Source organism: Leuciscus leuciscus, assembly GCF_965113295.1.
Source record: "Leuciscus leuciscus genome assembly, chromosome: 22".
In the NCBI taxonomy this organism is placed as follows: Eukaryota; Metazoa; Chordata; class Actinopteri; order Cypriniformes; family Leuciscidae; genus Leuciscus; species Leuciscus leuciscus.
In genome coordinates, this window is record NC_138746.1 from 18,594,018 (window position 1) to 18,619,214 (window position 25,197).

Here is a 25,197-nt window from a genome sequence, read left to right on the forward strand (position 1 = left end):
TGCATCACAATAAATAAAATGGATGTAATTGATTGTGACAGTGAATAAAAAATATGCTGATGTACATGGACTCAAGTCCTTTTTTTTTTAAATGTATTAAATTCAATAGCATTCATGTAAAATATAAATAATAAAATAATGTATTGTATAATTGTATGTGAAAAAAAAAGTTGCAGTAAGGGTATTGTACTGTAAAATGAATCTGCGGTAAGAGCATCACTGTAAAATTAAATTGTGGTAAGGGCATCTTAATGTAAAATGAAATTGCAGTAAGGGCATCATTCCGTAAAACACATTTACAGGTAAGCTACTGTAAAGGGGAACTTACAGTAACTTACTGGCAATAGTAAGCAGTTACTGCCAGTAAGTTACTGCAAAAAATACAATAAAATGTCTAACAGTGATGGTAAAAAAATAATCATAATGACCATCAGGCATTTTCAATCTTTGACTTATCAATAATGCTTGCTTTACCACAAAGAACAATGTGAAGTGTAGTACACAATATACATGTACAAACCAGTTTAAACAGACAAGTCTCACAAATATTGTCAGCATCAGCTGGCAACTTATGCAATGAAAACTACACAAAGGACATGCTGAAGAATGTACTTCGTCACCACATTAAACAAAATAATTTCCTCCTTCAATGTGGAAAAATAAGGCACACCTTGTTTATTATACATTAGGACTGGCATTGTTTGAACCACAAACTACATTAATTACAGTTGCATGGTTTAGCAAAAAACACTATAATATATTGTACAATTTTACAGACGTAAAATGTAATATAGCATGTCACATATGCTATAAATAGAAGATTTTTCTCTTCAAAAAGAGTTTCTGTTTAAGTTTAGGGATAACATTTTCAGTTTAGGGATACAGTATAGTTTTGTTTTGTTGTTTTAAACCGAGGTCCACTCCAGACATTAAAGCAAAAAGATGTTTCAACCATTCCTTGTCATCCCTACTTAGGTGTAAAAAATTAAAGTGTTAATGTTAGTGTTATACAACATGATTTACAAGTTTTAAAACTTGTTCTCATTATCAGCTGCCAGCAGAACAAAGCACTCACACAAATATGCAATCTGACGCACTTCCAGTACTTTCATACGCACGCTACCTTGGCATGCATTAACAGTTTTCTGCATACCATTCTAATGCCCTCAAGCATGGGTGTAAATTTAAAGCATCAACTGCTGTTGTGGCAAAACAATTATCATCAAATAATTTGTAATTAATAAAATAAATTGACCAGATACATTTTGGACATTCACAGCATGCTCAGAAAAGAATAATTTGAGTTACATTTATGCATTCTAAAGCAGGTTAAAGAAAAATCAAAGTATACATTTTTAACATGAATTCTTGAAGTCATGTCAAGCATATATACTGTAGCTGAACAGTGATGTGCCGGGCTGGATAGCTTTAGGCTCACATGAGTTAAAAATGTTTTGGTAACACTTTACAATAAGGTCTCGTTTGTTAACATTAGTTCATTTATTAACTAAAATGAACTAGCATTACACTTTTTCAGTACTTATTAATCTTTAATATTAGTTAATAAAAATGCAGTTGTTTATTGGTTGTTCATGTTAGTTCACAGTGTATTAATGTTAACAAACACTATTTTATATTATATTATTACTATTATATTATAATAATATATTAGTAGATGTTGAAATGAACATTCTGATTAATATGCGCTGGAGAAGTATTGTACATTCTTAACTAAAACTAAAACTAATGAAACCTTATTAAAGTGTTACCAATGTATTTTTACTAAAAAGGGGAAAAAGGCAAAAGAAATTGAGTTTATAAAAACAAGCAGTAAGAATAAAAATTGTAGCACAAAGGACAATGCAAGTAATGTAATCTTGTAAAACAAGATTAACTAAACTGACCAAACGTGAATTCTTTTAACGAAACGCCTACTGTGAATATTTAGAAGCATTGTTCCAAGGTCTATAAATACTGTAGATGTGTTAAACACCAAGTAAAATGAGCAATTTAAAGGTAAGCTTTTCTAATATCTGTCACTCAAATGTCACGTTTGTGTCTTTGTGTCTGTTTTTTTTAAAACATTTTATTTGTTTGTATGCTTTCAGGTGTTCATGTCTATTTCTTACAAGATCAATGTTCATTCTTTAACTTCAGGAAAATCAGTAACATATCCTTAAAGAAAATCATGCATTACATGAATAGTTCTGACCTACCAAAAGTAAAGCTTTTATGAAATAACTACTAATTTAGAGCATGAAATAATTGTTTTGTTGTCCACACACAGAGAAAACGTCGATCAGGCACTGAAAGCAGGAAACACAAAATTACAACAAACTCTGAGTTCACAAGTATGTTCAAGTTTCCTTACATCAAAGAAAAATATGGTTGTCTCTCATTATCTAAAATCTATTTTTGATTTTCTAAATCTATCTATTATTTCACACTTAAGCATTGATTAAATATTTCTGGCCCTTTAACCTTTCTGTATGTTTGTTTTTCAGTGACATCATTCACCATTGCAGTGTCATCATGTGCATTATTCAGACATGAAGGAGATAGCTACTCTGAAGGAGTTGCTTTTCCATTTGTCAAGGTAATAGAATTTCAGTGAAAATGTATGTTCCTCTATATTAACATCTTTTTTTCTCTGTGTTAATCAATAATGCATTTACTTCTACCTGTAAACCCTGTTTGGAAATTAAAAGGTCTTTTGGAATTCACTAATATTAAACATTTAGCAGAGTAGAAGTTTTTTGTATCCATGTGCATATATTTTCACTAAGAAATCAGTACTTTAACTTGGTTATAATTAGCAACAATCCCCAAAGATTAAGTAATTTGTTTAATTTGACATAGGTGTTAGTATTTAGTGTATTTTGATTATTCTGCACTAGGCTCTTACAATGGTGAATCAACGTTTGACTGAGCTGTGCCCAGCCATTGAAGAGCGGTTTGTAATAATGGTGATACCTGCCGACAGACAGGACATGAATCACCTGAAGAGCAACATCAAACAATACAGTAATAGTAGAGGAGTGTTTCTCTCTTTTTTTAAAAATAATTCTGAAGAAAGCTCTACAATAAATGCATGCAATGAAACTAGAAACAGCATTTCAGCCTGATATTCGCATTAAAATATAATATGGCTACTTATAACACTAACTGTAAAGTGAAGCACCAGTCGTATTGACTACCTGTCTGCTTTCATTACATGGAAAAGAACAGAGTGAACAATCTACAAAACTTTTTGTTGTGGTCCATGCAAAAAAAAAAAAAAAAAAAAAAAAAAGTGACAATGACATTGATTAAATGGTGAATGTTTTTTATGAACTATCCCTGACCCTAAAGCACCTAATTTCAGTATCAACATATATAAAAAAGATGACATGTTATTTTAATAAAGACAATGTTGTGATGCTGTCTGTGCAGATCTGAACTGTAAGATCACTGGTGAAAAAGCCCTCCTTGATCATCTTAAGGAGATCAAGCCTGTTCTCTACTTGTCCACAAACCCACAGGATGTGAAAAAGGCCATCACTGCAGGTGATGCATCAAGTTTTCATTTATTTTTTCTTCATTTATGTCAGAGCAGTTTCAACTAGGCTATATACAGATTTGCATCCATTACTCACAGCAACATATATTACCTATATCGCTGCAATATTAAAGAATTCACAAACAATATCTTCACTTTTGTACATTTTTTGCAAGTACTTGTAACCAGTGTTGAGGAAAGTTACTTTTAAAAGTAATGTGTTACAATATTTTGAGGAATACTTTTAAATGGTGATGGCAATGTTTTTCAGGATATGGTGCAGCCACCATGTTCCAGAGAGATTACCACGAGCACAGTGATGAAGTGTTACGTGTGGCCTTTGATGGTGATGGAGTCCTGTTTTCAGATGAGTCAGAGAGAGTATTCATAAAGAAAAAGATAAAAGGTTTCTTGGATAATGAACGTGAAAAAGAGGACGAAGCTTTAACACTGGTGAGAATGTTGGTCCGAAACCAACATGTTAGTACTGCTGAATCTCAGATGGCTCAGTTAACCCATGTTATATTTTAGATTCACAAGGTATGGTCAAAGTGATATTTAAGGGAACTTTCTACTGAAACAAAACAGTCAATATTGCATCTAAAATGTAAGTGACTTAATTGTAACTGTATATTGAACTGTTGTATGAAATCAATGTCACATTTTCAATCATGATGGTATTCAGGAAAACAGCACTCGTCGTGTGAGGTTGCTTAACTGTATCATATGTTAAAAATATAAAAACTCCACATTTTGAATTTTTATAGGCAGTATGTTGTTCACTGAGTTTCTTTGTGTGAGCTGCATAAACTCATTTGTTTAGATTTCTCCACGAGAGGCTGCGCGAGCCTCAACAGCAACATTGTTACCATCAGTAGGCCTAATACATTTATTATCCACTATCGATCGCAACTTAAAATAAATGTAATAAAATCAGAATCATTCTCTCGTTTTAGTGATTCCCTAGTTATTTTTGTTATTGACGTTCTAATAAGGCTACTTGTCCGGTCGGGCAAGTAAAAGTCTCTTTCACTTGTCCCTTCAAAAAATCCACTTGTCCCCCAGACAAGCTGACAAGCGCTTATGTCGAGCCCTGTATTCTGTATAAATATTAGGTTGAAACATTTAGTTAACATTCACCACACTACAATTTAATGTAATAATTAATTAATTCTCTCTGAAAAATGGCAATAATGTGTTTGTGTGTAATTATTTTGCAGGGCCCACTAAGTGAGTTTTTTCAAGCATTGGTACATCTCCAGCAGAAGTTTGCTGAATTACCTCCGAAAAATCGTCCAATACGTACCTACTTGGTAACATCACGTGGCACAACATGTGATGGATTAAGAGTCCTGAAGACTCTTCGGGAGAACAGGCTGGAGATAGATGAGGCATACTTTCTGAGTGGTGCCCAAAAAGGATCTGTGCTCGAAGCAATCAAAGCTCACATTTTCTTTGATGACCAGATGCGACACATTGAGGGAGCCCTTCAAAATGGGGTTATTGGTGCTCATGTACCTTATGGTGTGTGCAATGAGAGAGAATAAAATCAATATGATTTGTAAAGGAGTGACATGCACTGCCCTGCAGGTGGCGCAGCACAATCCTTTCTTCTATTATGTGATTTATAAAGTCAGAACAGTTAAATTTGGTGTTTGTTTGTGATATTGTTAAAGGTTTAAAGTATAAATTAAATTAAGGCAAAAGCTGATTTTAAGGTTTTAGTGGTGAAATTACTCAATAAATCATTACCTAATTTTTTTTCCGTTATCCTGCATGGGGCCTGGATAAGTATAAAGAAAACTTCCAAGAATGACATAATTTTAGTCTTATTCCTAGACCAAAGGATAAGTGTAATTCATAAAGGTTCATATGTGTTAAGACTATAGGTCTCAGCTCCTAAATTACTAAATTAGAGTGCTGGAGAGTTTTATTGCTTTAGAGAGATTAGTTATACTTTGTTGTCCTTTTCAGGAAATTTGTCTTGTATGTTGTGTACTATTGCAGCTTTGAGTCCAACACACGACAACAACATTAAAGGGGAAAAAACATTTTAAAAATGTAAAAGGAATAATAACGATTACTATTTCATACTATTTAATTATGAATAGTTACAGGTATAAATAATTTTTTGTAATGGTTGCTTTTGCATAGTGGAACTATAACGCTTCCCTGATGGCAGTAGTTGATACATTGGAAATAAAACATGGCTTGAATCACTCCCTATTGTCTGTGCATTCTTAAAGGAACACTCCACCGTTTTTTGAAATAGGGCTTATTCACCTTCTTTCCCACATTTAGATAGGTGGGCAAATGCATTTTTGTCTCAGTGCATGCATTGTTTTAGTTTGACAGGGTCGGCGTGAGCTTAGCTTAGCATAATGAATGGAATCCTTTGTTGCCAGCTAGCATGTCCTGAATAAAAGTGATAAAAAAAATTTTTTTAAAAACCTAAATTACTTCTTGTGGCCTGCGTATTCACAACAAGTACAAATAGCGATGCAGATTAACACTAGGCGATTTCCTAGGCAGATATTGACTTATATATTAAGGACTATATTAGGGGGAAGCACAGGCGAAGCACTGCTACTTGGGCGTGATATCTCTGCGCCCAAGTAGCAGTGCTTCGCCTGTGCTTCCCCCTAATATAGTCCCAAGTCAAAATCTGCATAGGAAATCGCCTAGTGTTAATCTGCATCGCTATTTGTACTCGTTGTGAATACGCAGGCCACAAGAAGTAATTAGGTGGGGTTTTTTTTTTTTTTTATATCACTTTTACTCAGGACATGCTAGCTGGCAACAAAGGATTCCATTCATTATGCTAAGCTAAGCTAGCGCCAACCCTGTCAAACTAAAACAATGCATGCACTGAGACAAAAATGCATTTGCCCACCTATCTAAATGTAGGAAAGAAGGTGAATAAGCCCTATTTCAAAAAACGGTGGAGTGTTCCTTTAAGGACCAATGACTCATAAATTAATTGAAGTGATATATATTCTCTTACACCCATGACTCTCATTGCAGTTTGAGCAAGATGTGCAAGCTGTGATTTTGATTGGACTGAAAGATTGCCATACCAAGCTTGCATCCCATAATTTAACAAACTACCTAAAACTGCTTGATAAAACAATTGCATAATTCTCTTTGATTTACTAAAACAACTTAAGTCTTAGTTTTTACAGCATTTACAATAATATGATTAACATTACACCACTGCACAAAATTCCCAATTTCAGACGGATACTCTTGATATATCCTGTTTTTAGACTTAGTATTACAGTATCAGAGTATTTAATAATATAATTATTCTTATAAACCAGCGGCTTTCAATAGGTGAGGCGCGCCTCCCCTTGGGGGCGCCAAAGAGCCACAGGGGAGGCGCGACACGCAAAGAAAAAATAAATGTATGCAGCTCTATTGATATCGGTTATTGTGTGTGCGAGTATTAGATTTAAAATGCGTCGTTTCCTTGTCCCAAGTCAAAAGAAGTCAGCATTAAGGGAGAATACGGAGCCCGGGAAGTCACCTGTGTGAGTAAAAAAAACAATCCGTGGCGACGGTTTTGCAATCCGTCTGCTCAGTTTATAAACCGCACTCACGAATTCACAAACTGTTCCCTCGGTTTAACAAATCGTGCCCACGGATTAATAAACCGTACCCACGAGTTTCTAATCCGCGCTCTCAGACTTGTAAACCGTGCCTTCAGTTTTTACAATCTGCACCCACAAATTCATGAACCATTCCCACGCTTTCGCAATCCGTTTCTGCACGGGGTTGTAAACTGTAGTTCACGGATTTGTAGCTCGCCCTCATTTTAGAAGAACACCAGGAGGTACGTTGTTAACAAATCTTATTGTATATTTTTTTTATTGTGTATTAAGTGGAATACATCAAATTGTCTTAACTGCGTCTGCATGTTTAAAGTGATTCTCAATTGTAGCGGGTATGGGGTGGAATATACGATTTAATATGAATGACGTGCGTCAAAATCTTTTGTTTATTTGTGATAATCTTAGCACTTAAAAAAATAAAAAATAAAATAATCTTAGCACTTTAGTATTATTGTCTAACCTGTATTATGACTGATATTTGACGAATTGCTTTGTTCCTTTTTTGTACGTTTTGGACAAAAGCGTCTTCTAAATATGTAGCCTAAAATGTAATAATAATAATAATTATTATTATTATTATTATTATTATTATAGTTTATAACTATAAATGAGTTCACTTAAAGGGCACCTATTATGCAAAATTCACTTTTACATGATGTTTGAACATAAATGTGTGTTGGCAGTGTGTGTACACAACCACCCTATAATGATAAAAATCCACCCAGTGCTTTTAAAAAAAATCCCCATAAATCATAAGCACTGTCTCAGAACGAGCTGTTCTCAGATTTGGGGCAATGTGACATCACTTTGCACAGGCTCCTCCCACGACTGTTGATTGACACTGCATTTTTAGCATAGACCCACCCTGAGTGAGCTGGACACAGTCCGCCATTGTTTCCACGCTGGAGCAGCTGTAGACAAGAATGTCTTCTAAGTGATTGAGGTGTTTTGTTGTTGGATGTCAAAATGAACATAGCAGTCTTCATTTACTCCCGTTGTTACTCGAGGATGGATCTCACCAACTGTTCATGATCAAGCTTACACTCTCCGGAGCGACAGGCCTAACATTACTGATCACGGCAGAAATGAAAGTGAGAGCGCGCACTTTATGACAGCTCATCGAGTAGTTTTACGGATATACAGTTTACCAGTTTATTTAGCACCCACTGAAAAGGTGTGTATATATTTGTTTACTGTTAGTTGTTGTAACGAGTGTTTTGTGTACTTCGCTGTGAATGTTCCATGCTAATGAAAGGGAGAGAGAGAGTTTATGGATAAGACTTTAATGTGCACTTCTTTTACTGTGTTTATTCAGGTCTTACAGTGATTTTCTGGAGTAAAACTAACGCTTCATCTTTTGTGTGATGTACAATAAACTTCATTGAACTCATCAGTATATTTTGGTCATCATTCGGACGGGGTCTACTACAGCAGGCTTGTAATAGTGGATAAAAGCAGATGACAAATAAGTTATAACCGTAATTAAACTAAACTACCTGTTCTTTCTCCATACAGCATATATTCTCTGGCTCTGTGGGCATTATTGTCCGACTCCGGGTCGAAATGAACACCGCTACTGAGAGTTTCTGTTTTGATATTATCAGATGAGATTGTCCTGGCTCTGAGCGCGAGCTCGTGAGGGTCCGCCCTTTGGGCCGGCAGCAGCAGTTAATTTGCATTAAAGGGATACATACTAAAACGGCACGTTTTTCTGAGCGCCAAAAAATGACAATTTAAACATGCTGTAAAAAATTATCTGTTGGGTATTTTGAGCTAAAACTTCACATACACACTCTGGGGACATCAGAGACTTATTTTACATCTTGTGAAAATGTGTAATAATAGGTGCCCTTTAAGACAGTAATATGTTTATCATAAAATAATTATGAATGCTTTATTTAAGCAAAAATTATGCAAAAAAATGTAGGCCTATTTTATCCAAAACAGTAAAAGGTTAGGTTATAGCCTAGAAAAATAAAGCATTGATAAATTATCCGCACAAAACAGTGCCTGGTGGCTCGAGAACACAAACCCTGAAATAGATTCCAAGGTGCAAGCCTTGAAATATTTTGGAAAAAAAAGAAGTTATCTCTGCGCAAACCTCAAAAAAGTCTATAGGCATGCGCGTTTGAATATATATGTGCGCAGGCGTGTAGTCCTTTACAAACTACCCCTCAACAAACTACTTGTCTGGCCTTAAAAATGTATAATAAAGAATTATTGATCACTTCCGCATAGCCATATGAACCGGAATTATCCCGACAACGTTTTATCTGTACAGAGGTAAAGGGAAGGGAAGGAGGCCTTCACAGGGGAGAGACCAGTTGACACTTCAGGATTTGCATTGTCTGCATTGTCGTCGGGTTCAGGCGCAGGTCCTTCATCAGACTCCGTCTGGCGCGTGCAATGATGACGCAGTGAATAGTGACGATTCTCTCTGACCAATCAGCAGTCTGTCGTGTTTTCACATCACATTTTAGGTTGCCTCAGCTCAGCTCAGCTCGCTCAGAACCTAAAAAAAAAGTACCTGGAAGCAGGTACAGGTACAACTTTTACACAGTGGAAAACTAGAAAGATACGGCCTGGAAAGATACGGCCTGGAAAGATACGGCCTGGATCCGGCGGACTGCGGTAAACCTCTGCATAAACAGAGAGACTAATGTCGCTTTTCCACTACACAGTACCAGCTCGGCTCGGCTCGCCTCGACTCGACTCGACTCGGATTTGTTTGGTTTTCCACTGTGTAAAAGTTGTACCTGTACCTGCTTCCAGGTACTTTTTTTCGTACCACCTCCGGCGAGGTTCTGAGCGAGCTGAGGTGAGCTGAGGCAACCTAAAATGTGACGTGAAAACACGACAGACTGCTGATTGGTCAGAGAGAATCGTCACTATTCACTGCGTCATCATTGCACGCGCAAGACGGAGTATCCTGAACAAAAACATCCAAAAACAGCATACACTCGATTTCCTACATTGTCCTGTGTGTGTGGGTAGCGGGTGTGTCTCGCGTAGAAGATTAAGTCACGGCAGTTTCCTGCGGCGGCGCTATGACGACCAGGTACTATTGTGGAGGTACTATCTGCAATGGAAAACGGAGCGAAAAGCGAGCCGAGGCGAGTCGAGTTGAGCTGGTACTGGTAATGGAAAAGCACCATAATATTAGCGTAGACACCATCCTTCTTATGATGTAACAAGTACATCAGGATTTATGGGAAGTGTTTACGGTTCCGGCTGATTTAATCTATGCAGCCTAACATTGAATTATAGAAGTCTATGATGTGTTATGTGTATGCTAGGTCAAAGAGATGTGTTTTTAGTCTAGATTTGAACTGACAGAGTGTGTCTGCTTTCTGGACAATGTTAGGAAGACTGTTCCAAAGTTTTGGTGCTAAATAGGAAAAGGATCTACTGCCAGCAGTTGATTTTGATATTCTAGGTATTATCAACTGGCCGGAATTTTGAGATCGCAATAGACGTGAAGGACTATAAGCTCGCTCAAGTACTGGGGAGCTAAATCATTTAGTGCTTTGTAAGTAATTAGCAATACTTTAAAATGTATACAACTATAAAATGTATGTTTAATAGGGAGCCAATGCAGTGTTGACAGAACTGGGCTAATATGGTCATACTTCCTGGTTCTGGTAAGAACTCTAGCAGCTGCGTTTTGGACCAGCTGTAGTTTGTTTATTAAGTGTGCAGGGCAACCTACCATAATAGCATTACAATAGCCTTGATGTCATGAACGCATGAACTAATTGTTCCGCATTTGTCATTGAGAGCATATGACGTAATTTAGATATATTTTAAAGATGGAAAAATTCGGTTTTACAAATACTAGACACGTGACTTTCAAATGAAAGATTGGTATCAAAGAGCACACTCAGGTTCCTAACCGACGACGAAGACTTAACAGAGCAGCCATCAAGTGTTAGACAGTATTCTAGATTATTACGTGAGGACATTTTTTGTCCAATAATTAGAATCTCTGTTTTTCAGAATTAAGTAGTAGGAAATGCATTCCGTTAATTTTGTGAATTGGTAAGTTTCGTCAGGGCATGAAGAAATATAGAGCTGAGTATCATCAGCATAACAGTGAAAACTATTGCCATGCTTCCTAATGATATCTCCTAAGGGTAGCATGTGCAGAGTGAACAGCAAAGGTCCTAGCACTGAGCCTTGTGGTATGCCATACTGAACGTTTGATCGATAAGACATCTCTTCATTTACTGCAACAAACTGATAATTGTCAGATAAGTAAGACTTAAACCATGCTAATGCATTTCCACTAATGCCAACATGATTTTCGAGTCTATTTAAAAAAATGTTGTGGTCAATAATATCAAATGCAGCACTAAGATCGAGCAACACTAATAGAGAGATACAACCACGATCGGATGATAAGAGCAAATAATTTGTGATTCTAAAAGGGCCCTTTCACACCTACCTTGTTTGGTCCGGATTTTCGAACTTTTCAGTTTGATCCGAATCAAAATTACAGGTGTGAAACCTCCCCCAGACCACGGTCCAGACCAAACAGACGAAATTTGGTTCGACAAAAAGAGGTTGTCTCGTTCCGGATCAAACTGAACTGGTTCGTTTCTAGTGTGAAAGCATTTTCTGTATGGTTCGGACTTTCAGACCATTTACAGGAAGTTCCGGTGGTTCCCGCGTAGCCTAAACAACTGAAGAAGAATATTTATGTGCAGATCTGTCAGTCCTGCCCACAGTGTTTCTTCCAGCTGATTCACACACACATATATTTTTCCTGCGTCCTGCCAGCGACGATAAAATGTTCGCACAACGAGGACGTTCCTCGCCTAGAGTATAGTTGGTGCTGCAGGGAGTAATGCCGTAATAATAAAAGTATAGTGGCAATAATATGCGTCTGTTCATTCATTCTTGTCAAAGCTACCCGCCGAATTGACAATACGCTGACGTCAGACGCACATCCGTTTGGAAACCAATCAATGTCTTTTTTTATTTATTTTATTTAAACCAATCAAAGTCAAGATGCAGCCCATATAGATGACGACGACAGGACGCAAGTATGTCATGTAAAGTTCTTTAGTGTGCTCGCATAATTGCAATGTGAAACCAAACCAAAACTAACTGAATGTATACAATGTATCAAAACATGAACTTTGGTCCGGACCTTGGTGCGGACTTTCAGGTGTGAAAACCCCCTGAGAAAGAAAAAAGCCACTTAATAATAAAAAGGTTACCATTAATCTACATTAATTTACAAGCTTACTCAGGAGTAACTGTGGCTGAAACGTATTAAAGCAGCACTCAGTAGCTTCGGGATTTCTTCGCTGTATTCTCGCTTTTGCCCGCAGGTTTCTCTCTAGAGCTCCCCCCACAGCTTCGGAATAGATATTTGACAACACTGTTGTAAAAACTCGTTGATGATTCTCAGACACCAGAGGCTATAGATCAACGACATCAAAGCAGATGGGACATTCTTTAAAACGTCTTCTTCATTCGGGTTCGGACAGCGTGAGGGAGCGCAATAATGACAGCATTTTAGCAGATTTCTTTTGGCCGTAAAGCAATTGTTTACATCGCGAGACCTGATATCACGCGAGACTTCCTGACGCAGCGGCCGGCGGCCCGCCGGCTCAAAGTTGCAAGTGCGTATTTTCCGCTCACGGGCACCAGGGGGGTGCGAAACGACCACCATTCAACCCGAAATAAGTAATATAACCATTCCAATGACTCCGAAGCTGTTCAGTTAAGGTAAAAAAAGTTACTTAGTTCACCTTTAAAAGCTGCAAAAAGTCCAACCCCAGTGACCTCTGACCCGACGTATGACATAGGATGTAGGAGTAGCCTAGCATGAGCTTACATGAGTGTAGACCAGGGGGGCAGGGTTTTATATTATTTTGAAGTAGCCCCGGGCGCTGCCATTGGCTAGCGGACCCCCACCTGCTGTTAGCATCCCATTGACTCCCATTCATTTTGGCGTCACTTTGACAGTAAATAACTTTACAACTGAGGCGTTTAAAGACTCCATTTGTCCATTATTTATTTCTAAAGAAACATGAAAATGTATAAAAGGTTCCATTACCTTGTATCTTACATTATGGCCCCGTAGAAGCAATTTTTGTAAAAATAGGCTAACGATTGCGTCATAACCACGCGACTCTCTGTCGCACAGTAGAGAGCAGGGCCGTGCACAGGGGTGGCCCGGTGGCTAGAGCCACTGCCCTTCTGCCCTCATCAGCTGAGGTGCCCCTCTCGCCCCCCTCCCTAACCCTCCAGAAGATTCCCATAAAAACGTTCTGTTATCGCTCCGCTAAAGATCCACTGATTCCGCTAATCCGCTCCGTGTTTTCCTGCTCGCTCCGCAGCGTCACTCGTAGACAAGCATGTGCCCGCTCTCCGACGACAGTTTCAGAATAGAATTTCGTCCCATTCACAGGTCAATTACAAATTACAATCCACATTACAGACAGTAGTCGATCCACAAAATTTGTATTTTGGTAATGTTTTTGTATTTCTGTCGCAAAATGTTTAGCTCCTGGTCTTCAAATAGTGCTAACAACTCGTGCAACATCCATGTTCTTGGAAGAAAAGCAAATGTGTTTCATGCCGTTAGCCCCCTTGTAACCTACTATGCTAAGGTAGCCTACTATTCATTTAGATTAGAACACATTTAGAATAGATAATATAGTATATTACCTTTTTATTATGTATAATGTTAATATGGTCTCATTAAAATATTAGAAATATTATGTAGCCTATGTTATAGATAGATACTAGTATATCAACTAAGGCAACTGATTATAATGGGAAATATATTTACAGGAGTTAAAGTGTGAAAAACTGTCTGCTAAATATTCTATACATAATGATTTACCCTCTGGCTTTCTAGAACTTTGATTCAATTTTTGCAATGCTGAACAGGCTTTGTCTTTGCTCTTTCTCACTCTGTTCTTCTAATTTTGTGAAGGCATTGTTTTTTTGTCTACAAAATCTGCAAACAACAGAAAATTTTATTTATTTATTCGTGATTTATTTATTAGTGTTATTTATATTAGATTAGATCAGGTTAAATAATTTGATTGAACAAGAATTCAAATTTTCACTACTCCCAGTGTATGATTGCAGAACAATATATGTTTGAAAATTGATGGAACAACTGATTTTGTGTGAAAATAAATCAGAAAGGTGGTTTGTTTAAAAATCTTATTAATGTATGAGGTGGCAAGGAGGTACACACGGGGTAAAACCAGCACGGTAAGACACACAGTATTGATAAAAATACTTAAGCTAAATTAATATGCTTTTAATAATGTCTAAGTTGATACTTGTTCAAACCAATCACTTTAGCAAAGTTTATAAAATTTTTGGAGTTATTTTGATAAATTAAATAATAAATGTTTGTTCAATAAATATAGGCTATCTGTCATAATTTTCATTTAAAAAATACAGAAACAAGATTCTTGAGATCTTTGTATTTAAATTGCTACATAAGTCTAAAACATAAAAAAATAAAAAAAAATAAAAAATAGTAGATTAAATTAGCACGGAATCAACTTTGATCAAGTCAATGATCAGCCAAATTTCCAAGTCCATCATCAAAAGCGTTTATGAAAAAAAGTGCTGAGCAGAATTTGTGCCATCGAGTGGTATAAAAGAGAATTAAGTCAAATGTGCATTTCTTCCCCGGTGTGACTTTATAACTGTTGTAACCTGTATCATTTCAATTTATACTTTAACTGTATAATATTAAATTAAATGTCTATACTACTTCCATAGGATGAGGCAGCTCAGAGAGTGAGAGCCCACTGAGCATCAGACAGTTAAACTGGCATTGACATTGAATTATTTAATTGGAAGAGTAATTATAACAACATAAATTGATTTTGCACTAAATCCTAATTGTAATCGTATTGCCAATATAAAAGAGTTGTTTTTAATTTTCTATATTAAGATGATACTGCCTCATTCAAACTCCTTATAGTGCCCCCTTTTTTGGTTTAAGCCACTGCCCCTCAAAATGTCTGTGCACGGCCCTGGTAGAGAGATTACCGTATGGACAGGAGGAGAAGCTCGCGCGCAATCGGGGGGACGTGGAGGCAAAGTGACAAAATAATTAATCAGAATACATAGCAAAAGTTTCTCCTGCTCCTAGCTCATGGACACCTCCTACTCACACTCTCCGTCTCTGCAAGTTTCGGAAGGGAATGATTCAGATTTCCTTTGGCACAGCTACTAGAAGACAGACGGGTTGCTCACGTCACATCTACGTCGTCAAGCTCAGTTTGAGTCTGCGCAGTACGCTCGACCCCCAGGAAGTAAGAGTTTCTAATTGACTTCACTTTGTCTCCGTTGAATCCAATGGGGTCGCTGTGTCCATTTCTTTTACTGTCTATGGCGTAGACGCCTCTCGCTGTTCAAATAAATAGGGCTGGGCAACAAACTCAAGCTCCTCCGACATTTCTCTTTAAAAATTCTCATTTTAGACTTCTAATTTGTGACCAGTGTTTTGTTTTGCTCTATCCTCTGTGCTTCCGCATTCGTCAATATGTCATGCATTGATGTATCTCATATTTTAATCAGTTACAACTGTCAATGAGGAAACGAACATCAACAGAAAAGGATTCCAAAGCATCATTCCTTATTTGTGATAATTTTGCACAATGCAAAGCAACAACTTTTAAAACAAATTTAAATATTAAAATAAATGTCTTAATAAAATTATTTTATTATAGCTACATTAAATGATTGGTGTCAGTCTGCCGTGGCCCTTCCATTTCTAGGTTGACATCATTGTAGTCCTTAGCTCACAACACTTCAGTTAAAGATAAGAGTCAGTCTTAGACTTTGCTGAAAGTTGCTTTTAGCTTCTTTATATAGTTCCTACTTTTAGACAAGTTCTACACTTTATTAATAATTTTCTGACACTTAAGTCAAAGCTTAAGCCTATTCTTAAGAGAATGTTTGAGAAGTGTCATACATATGGCCCCTGGTCTTGATGTTATTAAAAGGAGAACATGAAGACGCACCACATTTTATCTGCATGTTTCTTTTTTAACAAATCCCTTGTGATAACACATCAGAGCCAAACCAACGCGCATAATAATACCTCCAGATTTATCCAGAACACCTGCCTGTGTTGAATGTGTGACTGAGGCTAATTGTCACAAGGATTTCTCAGTAAATAAGTCAAAAATACAATGAAATACCATTATGGTCCTCTAAACTGAAACTAACTAACAGAAACACTACCATGAGAATAGCATTTTAACGAACACAGTAAAACCAGACAAGTTTCAACTATGTAATGCGGGTATTATTAAGCATGCAACTTAAGCTGAACTTTGTTCTCAATACATAGGCTACACTATCTCTACACAATTAAATATCTCCAGATGAATGAGCATCTAATCAACAACATCTAATCTTTCGCAACAACAACAAAGAAATTAGTATGCGGTGCATTTACGAAGACGCTTATAATTTTAATTATTCATTTTGTTATTACGATTGAAAGTGACTGAAAAAAGATTAAATGTAAATATTATCGTCATGCGAGACACTTGCCCAGGGCTGGTGACGTCACAGCGTCGTGCTGATGCTGAAAGGAACTCAACTACCCTAGAGAAGGGACGCAGGACACAAGTCGAACCTCCCTGTCACAACAACAATATGAGTAAACATGAAGACACTGAGAGAGGAGGACAGTCCAACTCCGACAACAGCGAAGAAAAAGACTGGGCAGCTGTCAAAGCATTATTTGACAACGCGAAAACAGCGAAGAAGCCCCGTCCGGTAAGCAATGTTAGTGTAAACAAGCTGCGAATGACAGCAGCGTCTCCCCCATCCGATACCCGATCTACAGTGATAGCGACGCGAAAAACTAGACAACGCGTATATTATAATCGAAGAAAGCCGTCTACACTGAAAGAGAGTTCTCCTGCACTGTATGGTGCGTCATCACGCCAGCCAGTGACAGCAGCGCTGCACATATCTGACCGAAAAAAGCAGGTTGTTTGCCGTCCACAGCTGTTGTAAACATTTATCTGCTTTTAATTTGCAATTGCAGCCCAAACCCAGCAGCGCAGTGACCATAGCGGTGTCCTCGCGCACGCTGTTTAACATGGTGAAGGAGAGGAAGGTGTTTGAAGAAGAGGGGCTGGAGAGGTACGTCGCGCACCAGCTGGAGCTGGAGGATCAGCTTTTTACCCCAGGGGTCTCGTTTCCTTTCGTTAAGGTAACAACAAAAAAATACATACTGACCATACTACTAGATTTCAAAACTGTCTGATCATAACACTCGCCTCACCTTCGCCAGCACCGTCAGGAACATGATGCCATTAATAATTGAACTGCACTTTATAACAGCACCTGGCAACACACCTCTGTTCACCTAGGCCTATGTATAGAAATGTCATTTGGTAGCCTATTGGTTACAAGTGACATGACTAAAACTGTATTTAGTAATATATATATTACTTTTAGGTAATCTAAATCGAACTGAATTACCTTTTATCTAACTCCTTTATTTCGTCCACAAAAAGAAACTTAAATAAGAGGTCCATACGCCTTAAATGACTTTACTAAACAACTCAAAGAGCTTCACATAATGCCCTTCTTTTCAACGTTTAAATGTATTAAACATCAGTAAAGAAGTTAAGACTAGCAACCTAGTAAACTAATAAATATTTAGATTAGCAAACACTGACCAGAATATACATTATGTGACACAATATTTGCATATTAGACAAATTAAAATAGCAAGCATGTAAATCACATGGAAAATATGTAGAGCAGCATGCTGGAAAACAAATGTGTGCTATCACTTCGGTTCATGGAGGGACTTTGGTCCTTTTTATGGCAGGGCAAGACTGAAACACAGAGCATTACTGTGTCTTCTACAAGGAACTCTGTGTAATTGATTATTTCCTTTACGGTTTTACATCAAATATTACTGCACTAAACAACTATAAATCACAGTATTGTTGAATTACGTGGATATTCTGAGGCATCCAAAGCCACACCTTTAATAGTTACTATGTTTTTCTAATCAACAGGCACTAATGAACGTAAATGCTCGTTTGAGGGAACTATACCCAGACAGCGAGGAGCTGTTTGATATCGTGCTGATGACTAATAACCACGCCCAGGTCGGAGTTCGTCTCATCAACAGCATCAATCACTACGGTATGGAAAGAAAACAGAGACTCAGACGTCCTATACAGGATTGTCTAAAGCTTCTATTCAACCAAACAACATATATTAGCCTACAATTTAGCCTTTGATAGTGATCAACATCATATTCTTTAAAATATTATTCTACACAGACCTAGATTAACAGGAAATATGTCAGTACAGGCAGACAGAACAGAATTTGGCTAAAGACCTGTCTGGAAAACCCTACAGATTTTTAGGGTTTACAGCACACCTGACAGGAAAAAAGCATATTTACTGCTTCAAAAAAAAGCATAAAAAGCATATTCACTGCATACTATACAAACAACAATTACATGAATTCTCTTCTCTCTCTTTCTAGATCTAAATATAGAGAGATTTTGCATGACGGGTGGAGAGAGTCCGATTGGTTACCTAAAGGCCTACATGACCAACCTCTACCTGTCCAAAGATTCAAAGAAGGTACAGGAAGCTATCGAAGAAGGTATTTAAAAAAAATAAAAAAAATAATGAATGCATTGTGATATAACTGGGATTTTAATTTCAATACTGAAAAAAACAATCTTGCTTTAAATGAGTTGACCATGAAGCTAAATTTGTTTTAAATGGCCATTTCTACAGGAATTGCCGCTGCCACAATGTTCACCTGTGACAGTGAGAACGAGCTCAGTGACACACAGCTACGGGTAGCCTTCGACGGGGATGCTGTTTTGTTTTCTGACGAGTCTGAGATTATCGTGAAGGAACACGGATTGGACACCTTTTTTAAGCATGAGAAAGAGTTTGAGAACAAGCCTCTTGCTCAGGTAAACTAAGACTGGTTGACTACTACTGTTCATTATTAATTCTGATTCTAACATTCTATCCATCTTGTCATGTTAGGTGCATGCAAAGTCCTTTTCATCCTTGATTTGTCTCCTAGGGCCCCCTAAAATGTTTCCTGGAAGCATTGGGGAAACTCCAGCGCAAGTTCTATGCAAAAGACCAAAGAATCAACTGCCCAATTCGCACTTACTTGGTCACAGCTCGAAGTGCTGCCAGCGCTGGGGCCCGCGTCCTGAAGACCCTACGGAGCTGGGGGTTGGAGGTAGACGAGGCCCTCTTTTTGGCTGGGGCTCCTAAGGGGCCTCTCCTTTATAAGATAAGGCCACACATCTTCTTTGATGATCAGATGTTTCACATCGAGGGTGCCCAGGAGCTCGGGACAATCGCTGCTCATGTACCCTATGGAATTGGACAGAAATATCATAAGGGGAAACGGATAGAAACAAGTGGTGCAGAGGAAAAATTGAAATGATTTGATGATTATCAAAAGTCCCATCTCTTTAGGTCCCTCAAGTTAATTTTATTTATTTATTTTTGGTTGCTTCTGAGAATATTTTGAACCTTGATCTGTACAGATGGTTTAAGTTAAATGGATTGCTGGAAATATAAATGCAAAGAAGCTACTGTGCTCAAAATGACCTACATATTATGTACTGTACTAATCTGACAGCACTGTAAGGTTACACTTCAAACTTTAGCCTTTTCTTTTTCTTTTTTTTTAAGAGAATAATGTGCAATTAGAAGTGTTTACCAGCCATTATGCCTTGATCATGTTTAATCAAGAGTTTAATATAGAATATTTATATATTCAGGGAACATATATTGCAACTGTATTTGATTTATAGTGTGAGATTTATATACTCAGGGAACATATATTGCAACTGTATTTGATTTATAGTGTGAGATTTTATTATCCAATGTAAATGTAACAGTTTTATCTAGATGTTGTATGTCCATACCTGAACTCAATGCTCAGGCAGTTTCCCTCACTATCATTGTGTGGCCTGCCACCAGTGTTCCTGACAGACCTTGCCTCAATAATACACAAACTGTGCCCCGATTAAAATGAAGAAATGAGGACAAGCATGTGGAGAAATAGTTGATATATTGTATTTAGAATATATTACCCCTTTGTGTTTACCATCAAGTGTAAATGTCTCAAGTATATTTAATTTTCCACAAAAAAAAAAAAAAGTGTTAATCACTGTTATAAATGCTGGATTTATTCATTATGATGTTAAATTAAATGAGTGATCTTATTTGGTTTGTGGTTTATGTTTTGTGCCTAAATAAAGCTGTTCAGTTTGTAGTTCTAAAACATGGATTTGACTAGAAACATGGGTTTCTAGGCCTAGATAAATAAAGGCTGAAACTACCCATAAAGATGAGTTTACATACTTGACCAATAATTAGACAAATGTTTTAATAAATTATCCACAAGTGGTCATTCTCTCTTTAAACATACTGTAACTGTTCTTTAATAAAGGCTATACCTTACCTTCAGGTCTATTAATGTTAATGAAAATAAATAGTAGGAGGAATTGTACAAATTATTTTGAAGAATTATGGGGACATTTTTTTGGGGGGAATTTCATAGAATTTAATTCAATAAAATGTAAGATTATTTTTTTATTAGCTGGAATATATTTAAATATAGAATATATTATGAATGTAATTAAAGAGAAGGAATAAGAATATTTACTTATAATCTCAAACTGTAAGCCCTGTTCATCTGTGTAGGGATGCATATGGTTTGTATTTTTATTGCTTATAAATAAATAAATAAAACAAAAAAGACACATGCATTGCGTTTGAACCCGCTACGATTTCTGGGTAATGTAGTTCAATAACATTCCGGTTACTTCCCACATGCGTGATTGTTTACGCCTACAAACCTGTTCATGAACTGGACGTTGTTGATGGCCCCAGAAGGATCAGCATTGAGGCAGATATTACCTATTATTAACCTTTTGATGAAGTCATCGATATGCTGCGCGGCAAAACTATTATCGTGACCGGGGCAAACAGTGGCATTGGAAAAGCCACGGCTGCGGAGCTGCTGCGGCGTCAGGGCCGGGTGATCATGGCATGTAGAAACCGAGAACGGGCGGAGAAAGCAGCCCAGGAGATCAAGCAGGAGGCCGGACCAGAGCAAGGGGAACTAGTGATAAAACTCTTGGACCTGGAGTCGCTTAAATCGGTCCGTATTTTTAGCGAAGAGATAATCAAGGTAAAGTTACTGTACCAAACCAAGCAGTGTTTGTTACTCTTGTGTAGTAAATATACAGGGCACGCATAATAACATGGTACGACTGAATTGTTTTCGACAAGAAATAGGTGCACAATACCGACAAAGGGAGTGCAAGCGTCATGCGCTTTCATGTGAACATGAACAATAGCACACTCGAGAAGTTTGAGAAATGCACGTGACTGCGCGGCGTGCGCGCGCATGAAATGCATTTCAAATGCTTGGGGGGGAAATGCCTTTGCAACTTTGTCTATCAAAATAATTATAAAGTGAAGACCGGACATAGTTAATAATTTCTTAAGGTGTTTATTTTTGAAAGTCAATTTACTGAATATTGTAAATAACACATTTATAATTAAAAGCAGTCCGTAATTTATTTTGTGTGTTCAAAATGTACGAAATGTAGCTATATAATAAGCGAGTACATCATAAATCTATTTTCCAAACCGTGTGTTTGTCTGAATCACTACGGTAATCCTACAATAAGTTCATTGACTATTTTAGACTGGTACGGGTCGTCCCACTGCGGAGTAACCCAGTACCTGCATGACTTGTCATAGAACTAAACAGAGAGAAGTAGCTCCGACTTAAATGTTCTTTGGCAAGACGCATGCAGTTCTGTTTATTAACTGATAGAGCGCCAAAAGTTACAGACTGCAGTTTTAAAATATAGCAATATTTATATAGTATAGTTTTATATAATACAAAATTCATTCAATTCAATTCATGACGGCTAAACACCAGGAGTATTAAACTAATGTAAAAAACCATTACTAGAGAAAGCACATTTATGTAAATGGACTTGTTACAACTTCTATTTTAACTAGCCCTGTCTACCCTATATATATGTTATGGCATATATACTAGGACTTAATGTTCTTCCTCTGAGTGGCCCATTTCAGTTTATGTTCAGTGTAAATATTTAATTGTGTATTTCTGTTTTATCTATGGTCCATTTGTTTTAAAATCGTGTGCATAAAGAAGAATAGGCAAAGAAAGGAGAGAATGGTATTTCAATTAAAGTAGAATAAAGTTTTAGCGACTGCTAGAGTTGTGATTATTTTGTCTTGTCATTTTTATATTCTGAAATACTGCATACATTAACAATTTGGCATATCTGTTGTTGTATCTCAAACAGGAAGAGTCAAGAATTGACATCCTGATCAACAATGCTGGAATCTACCAGTGTCCTTACACCAAATCAGAAGATGGGTTCGAGATGCAGTTTGCTGTCAATCATCTAGGTCACTTCCTGCTCACGAACCTCCTGTTGGACCTCCTGAAACGTTCCGCTCCTAGTCGCATCATTGTGGTGTCCTCCAAACTCTACAAGTATGGCGAAATAAACTTTGATGACCTGAACAGCGAGCAGAGCTACGATAAAGCTTTCGCTTATGCACGGAGTAAACTAGCCAACCTTCTCTTCACATTGGAGCTGTCACACAGACTTGAGGACACAGGAGTGACTGTAAATGCTCTCACCCCAGGGATCGTGAGGACTAACCTGGGCAGACATGTCCACATCCCGCTGCTGGTGAAGCCTCTGTTTAACCTGGCTTCACGGGCCTTCTTCAAGTCCCCCGAGGAGGGTGCGCAGACTTCTATCTATCTGGCCTGCTCTGAAGATGTGGACGGCGTTCAAGGGAAGTGCTTTGCTAACTGTCTTGAGGAACAGCTGTTAGCTAAGGCCACAGATGAGGAGGTGGCCAAGAAACTGTGGGACATCAGTGAAGTGATGGTGGGCATCACAACCTGAATCTTACAGACTTAAGAATTTAAATCACATGTCCATGATTATTTCAGATCTGGCAGAAAATAAAACGTACAGATTTTTACCATCAAGTATTTTGGAAAGACTTTGTCTTGAAAAAAAAACTTGCAAAGTGTACTCATGCTAAATCCACAGGAGGGAGCTGTTTTTGCCATTCATATTCACTTTTGCATTTGAAATAATAACTGTACAGTTGCAACTGGCAGATTGTTAGTTCTGCAACAACAATAACAATACTGTGTGTGTGTGTGTGTGTGTGTGTGTGTGTGTGTGTGTGTGTGTGTGTGAGTGTGTGTGTGTGTGTGTGTGTGTGTGTGTGTGTGTGTGTGTGTGTGTGTGTGTGTGTGTGTGTGTGTGTGTTTATATATTTTAAATTAACTATTTATATTAATATTTTAACCTATTCTCATCTTTAGGTATGCTGCACATTCCAGTTCTCATGTATTCCTGATTTAGTAATTAATCCTGGTAGACAGTTTCAAAGATTTCAAACCTACATATGATCACATGTTGGTTAAGACTAGATGCAACCGTCTTTGAGCTTGTGTACACATAGTACTGAACATTTCTGCCCTAATCATTTCTGCTGTTAGAAGTGAAATAATTAACAATAACACTGCATTTGATTTTCACGTCTCTTATGGAAGATCAGTGGAAAGGCATTCTCAGTTACAGTACTTAATAAAGATGCATTAAACAAAGCAAAAGTATAGTAGTATCTCTATTCTGAATATGCACTATATTGTTTAAACAAAATATAAAAATGTTTTGTTTTTGTGGCACGATGATGATGATGATGATGATGATCAGTGTCACCGCACAAAGAAAAAGCTTATAAGCTCAGGCCTATTTTTTTTATGTGCGCACAGTTTAAAGTCGCCATGAAACGGAAGTTGCGATAGTCTTTTCTTCCCTATTGAGATGTATCCGAGTGAAGTGGAACAAGAAATGAAAAAAAATTAAGGGTGGGACTTGATTTTGTCCTCAGGAATTCATTGATTGGATGATAGGAATTTGGGTGTTGCTAACTAAATAGACACAGAAATGAATGGCAGGTTGCAGTCAGTTGTGGAGAATATTTAGTCCCACCCTTCTCCGAGACATACGTCATGAAGAGAACAGATGTCATTTCGAGGGGGAGGGGAGATTAACGTTTTTCGATTTAAGATTGCGAGAGCATTTAAAAAAAAAAAAAAGATGATTTGCACGGATAAATCCTTTATAATAAACACTGTAATTCTGTAAAAAAAAAAAGAATTGTCCATGGTGAACTTAAGTCGTCTTTTACCCATTGAATATAAAACAAAATATTATCTATAATTTATATTATTATTTTTATAGGGAATATATATATATATATATATATATATATATATATATATATATATAATTTATTTATTATTTTGTTCATAGAGTTAAATGCTTATGCATTTTGACAGTATTTCTGATCTACTGTATATAACTAAGTGTGTGGTATACTGCCAATTATAAACTGTTTTCCTGTTAAATATTCCTAATTATGTGTGTTTATCATGGTAATTTTGCCGTACTTTTTTTTTTATCTTTTAAAAAGGAAATGCTTTTGGGAGCCTTCTTGGTCTAATAAATAAATATTGCACTGTACAAATGATATAGTTCAGATTTTAACTACAGCTCAATCGGGTTTATGTAATTGAAAAGTAGTCTGATGGTTGTTTTTGCGAGGCTCATTAGCAGAACAATTTTGGAATTAGAGCAATAGCCCGCTCTGCTTTCAGAGTTCACTTACCGTCTAATTAACCGTTCTAGGAGTTGTTACAGTACAATTCAACTACTTTCCTTCACAAAGAAAGTACACACTCCTCTCACCCTGCATCTTTTTCCCTCTTCATCATGATTGCCTTGAATGTTTTCTTTTAGCGCTAGCTGTCTCTGTGAGAATGGTAGCAGCCCTGATGGGCTCGTAATGCTTTTCCCACCTGTGTTTGCTATTAGGGCTTTTTCAGGATCATTTAGAATATGTTCCGATCAGCCAGAAAGCCCCTAAGATATCCCAGCATTCATCTGA

At 37.2% G+C, this 25,197-nt stretch overlaps 2 protein-coding genes and 1 long non-coding RNA gene across 4 annotated transcripts; all 3 read left to right on the forward strand.

The window, feature by feature from the left end:
• The first annotated feature begins 2,084 nt into the window (after positions 1–2,084).
• On the forward strand, positions 2,085–3,279 carry LOC309487147. The gene is made up of 3 exons (XR_014201786.1): positions 2,085–2,351; positions 2,505–2,596; positions 2,898–3,279. It is a non-coding gene; the product is annotated as an uncharacterized lncRNA (long non-coding RNA).
• Positions 3,280–3,404: 125 nt separating this feature from the next.
• LOC309487342 (cytosolic 5'-nucleotidase 1A-like) lies at positions 3,405–5,296 on the forward strand. The gene is made up of 3 exons (XM_082154965.1): positions 3,405–3,546; positions 3,810–3,991; positions 4,759–5,296. The coding sequence occupies exons 2-3, from the start codon at positions 3,827–3,829 to the stop codon at positions 5,083–5,085; spliced, it is 492 nt and encodes a 163-aa protein (XP_082011091.1). The 5' UTR covers positions 3,405–3,546; positions 3,810–3,826; the 3' UTR covers positions 5,086–5,296.
• Positions 5,297–16,732: 11,436 nt separating this feature from the next.
• Positions 16,733–23,549, forward strand: LOC309486034 (cytosolic 5'-nucleotidase 1A-like). Of its 2 annotated transcripts, none has more exons than XM_082153107.1 (6): positions 16,733–16,926; positions 17,201–17,368; positions 18,189–18,318; positions 18,668–18,790; positions 18,928–19,112; positions 19,229–20,521. In XM_082153107.1, the coding sequence occupies exons 1-6, from the start codon at positions 16,804–16,806 to the stop codon at positions 19,601–19,603; spliced, it is 1,104 nt and encodes a 367-aa protein (XP_082009233.1). In that variant the 5' UTR covers positions 16,733–16,803; the 3' UTR covers positions 19,604–20,521. The 2 variants fall into 2 exon arrangements, with proteins under 2 accessions (XP_082009233.1, XP_082009234.1); XM_082153108.1 differs by lacking the exon at positions 19,229–20,521 and adding an exon at positions 22,518–23,549 and having other exon boundaries at positions 16,741–16,926.
• The last annotated feature ends 1,648 nt before the right edge of the window (positions 23,550–25,197 follow it).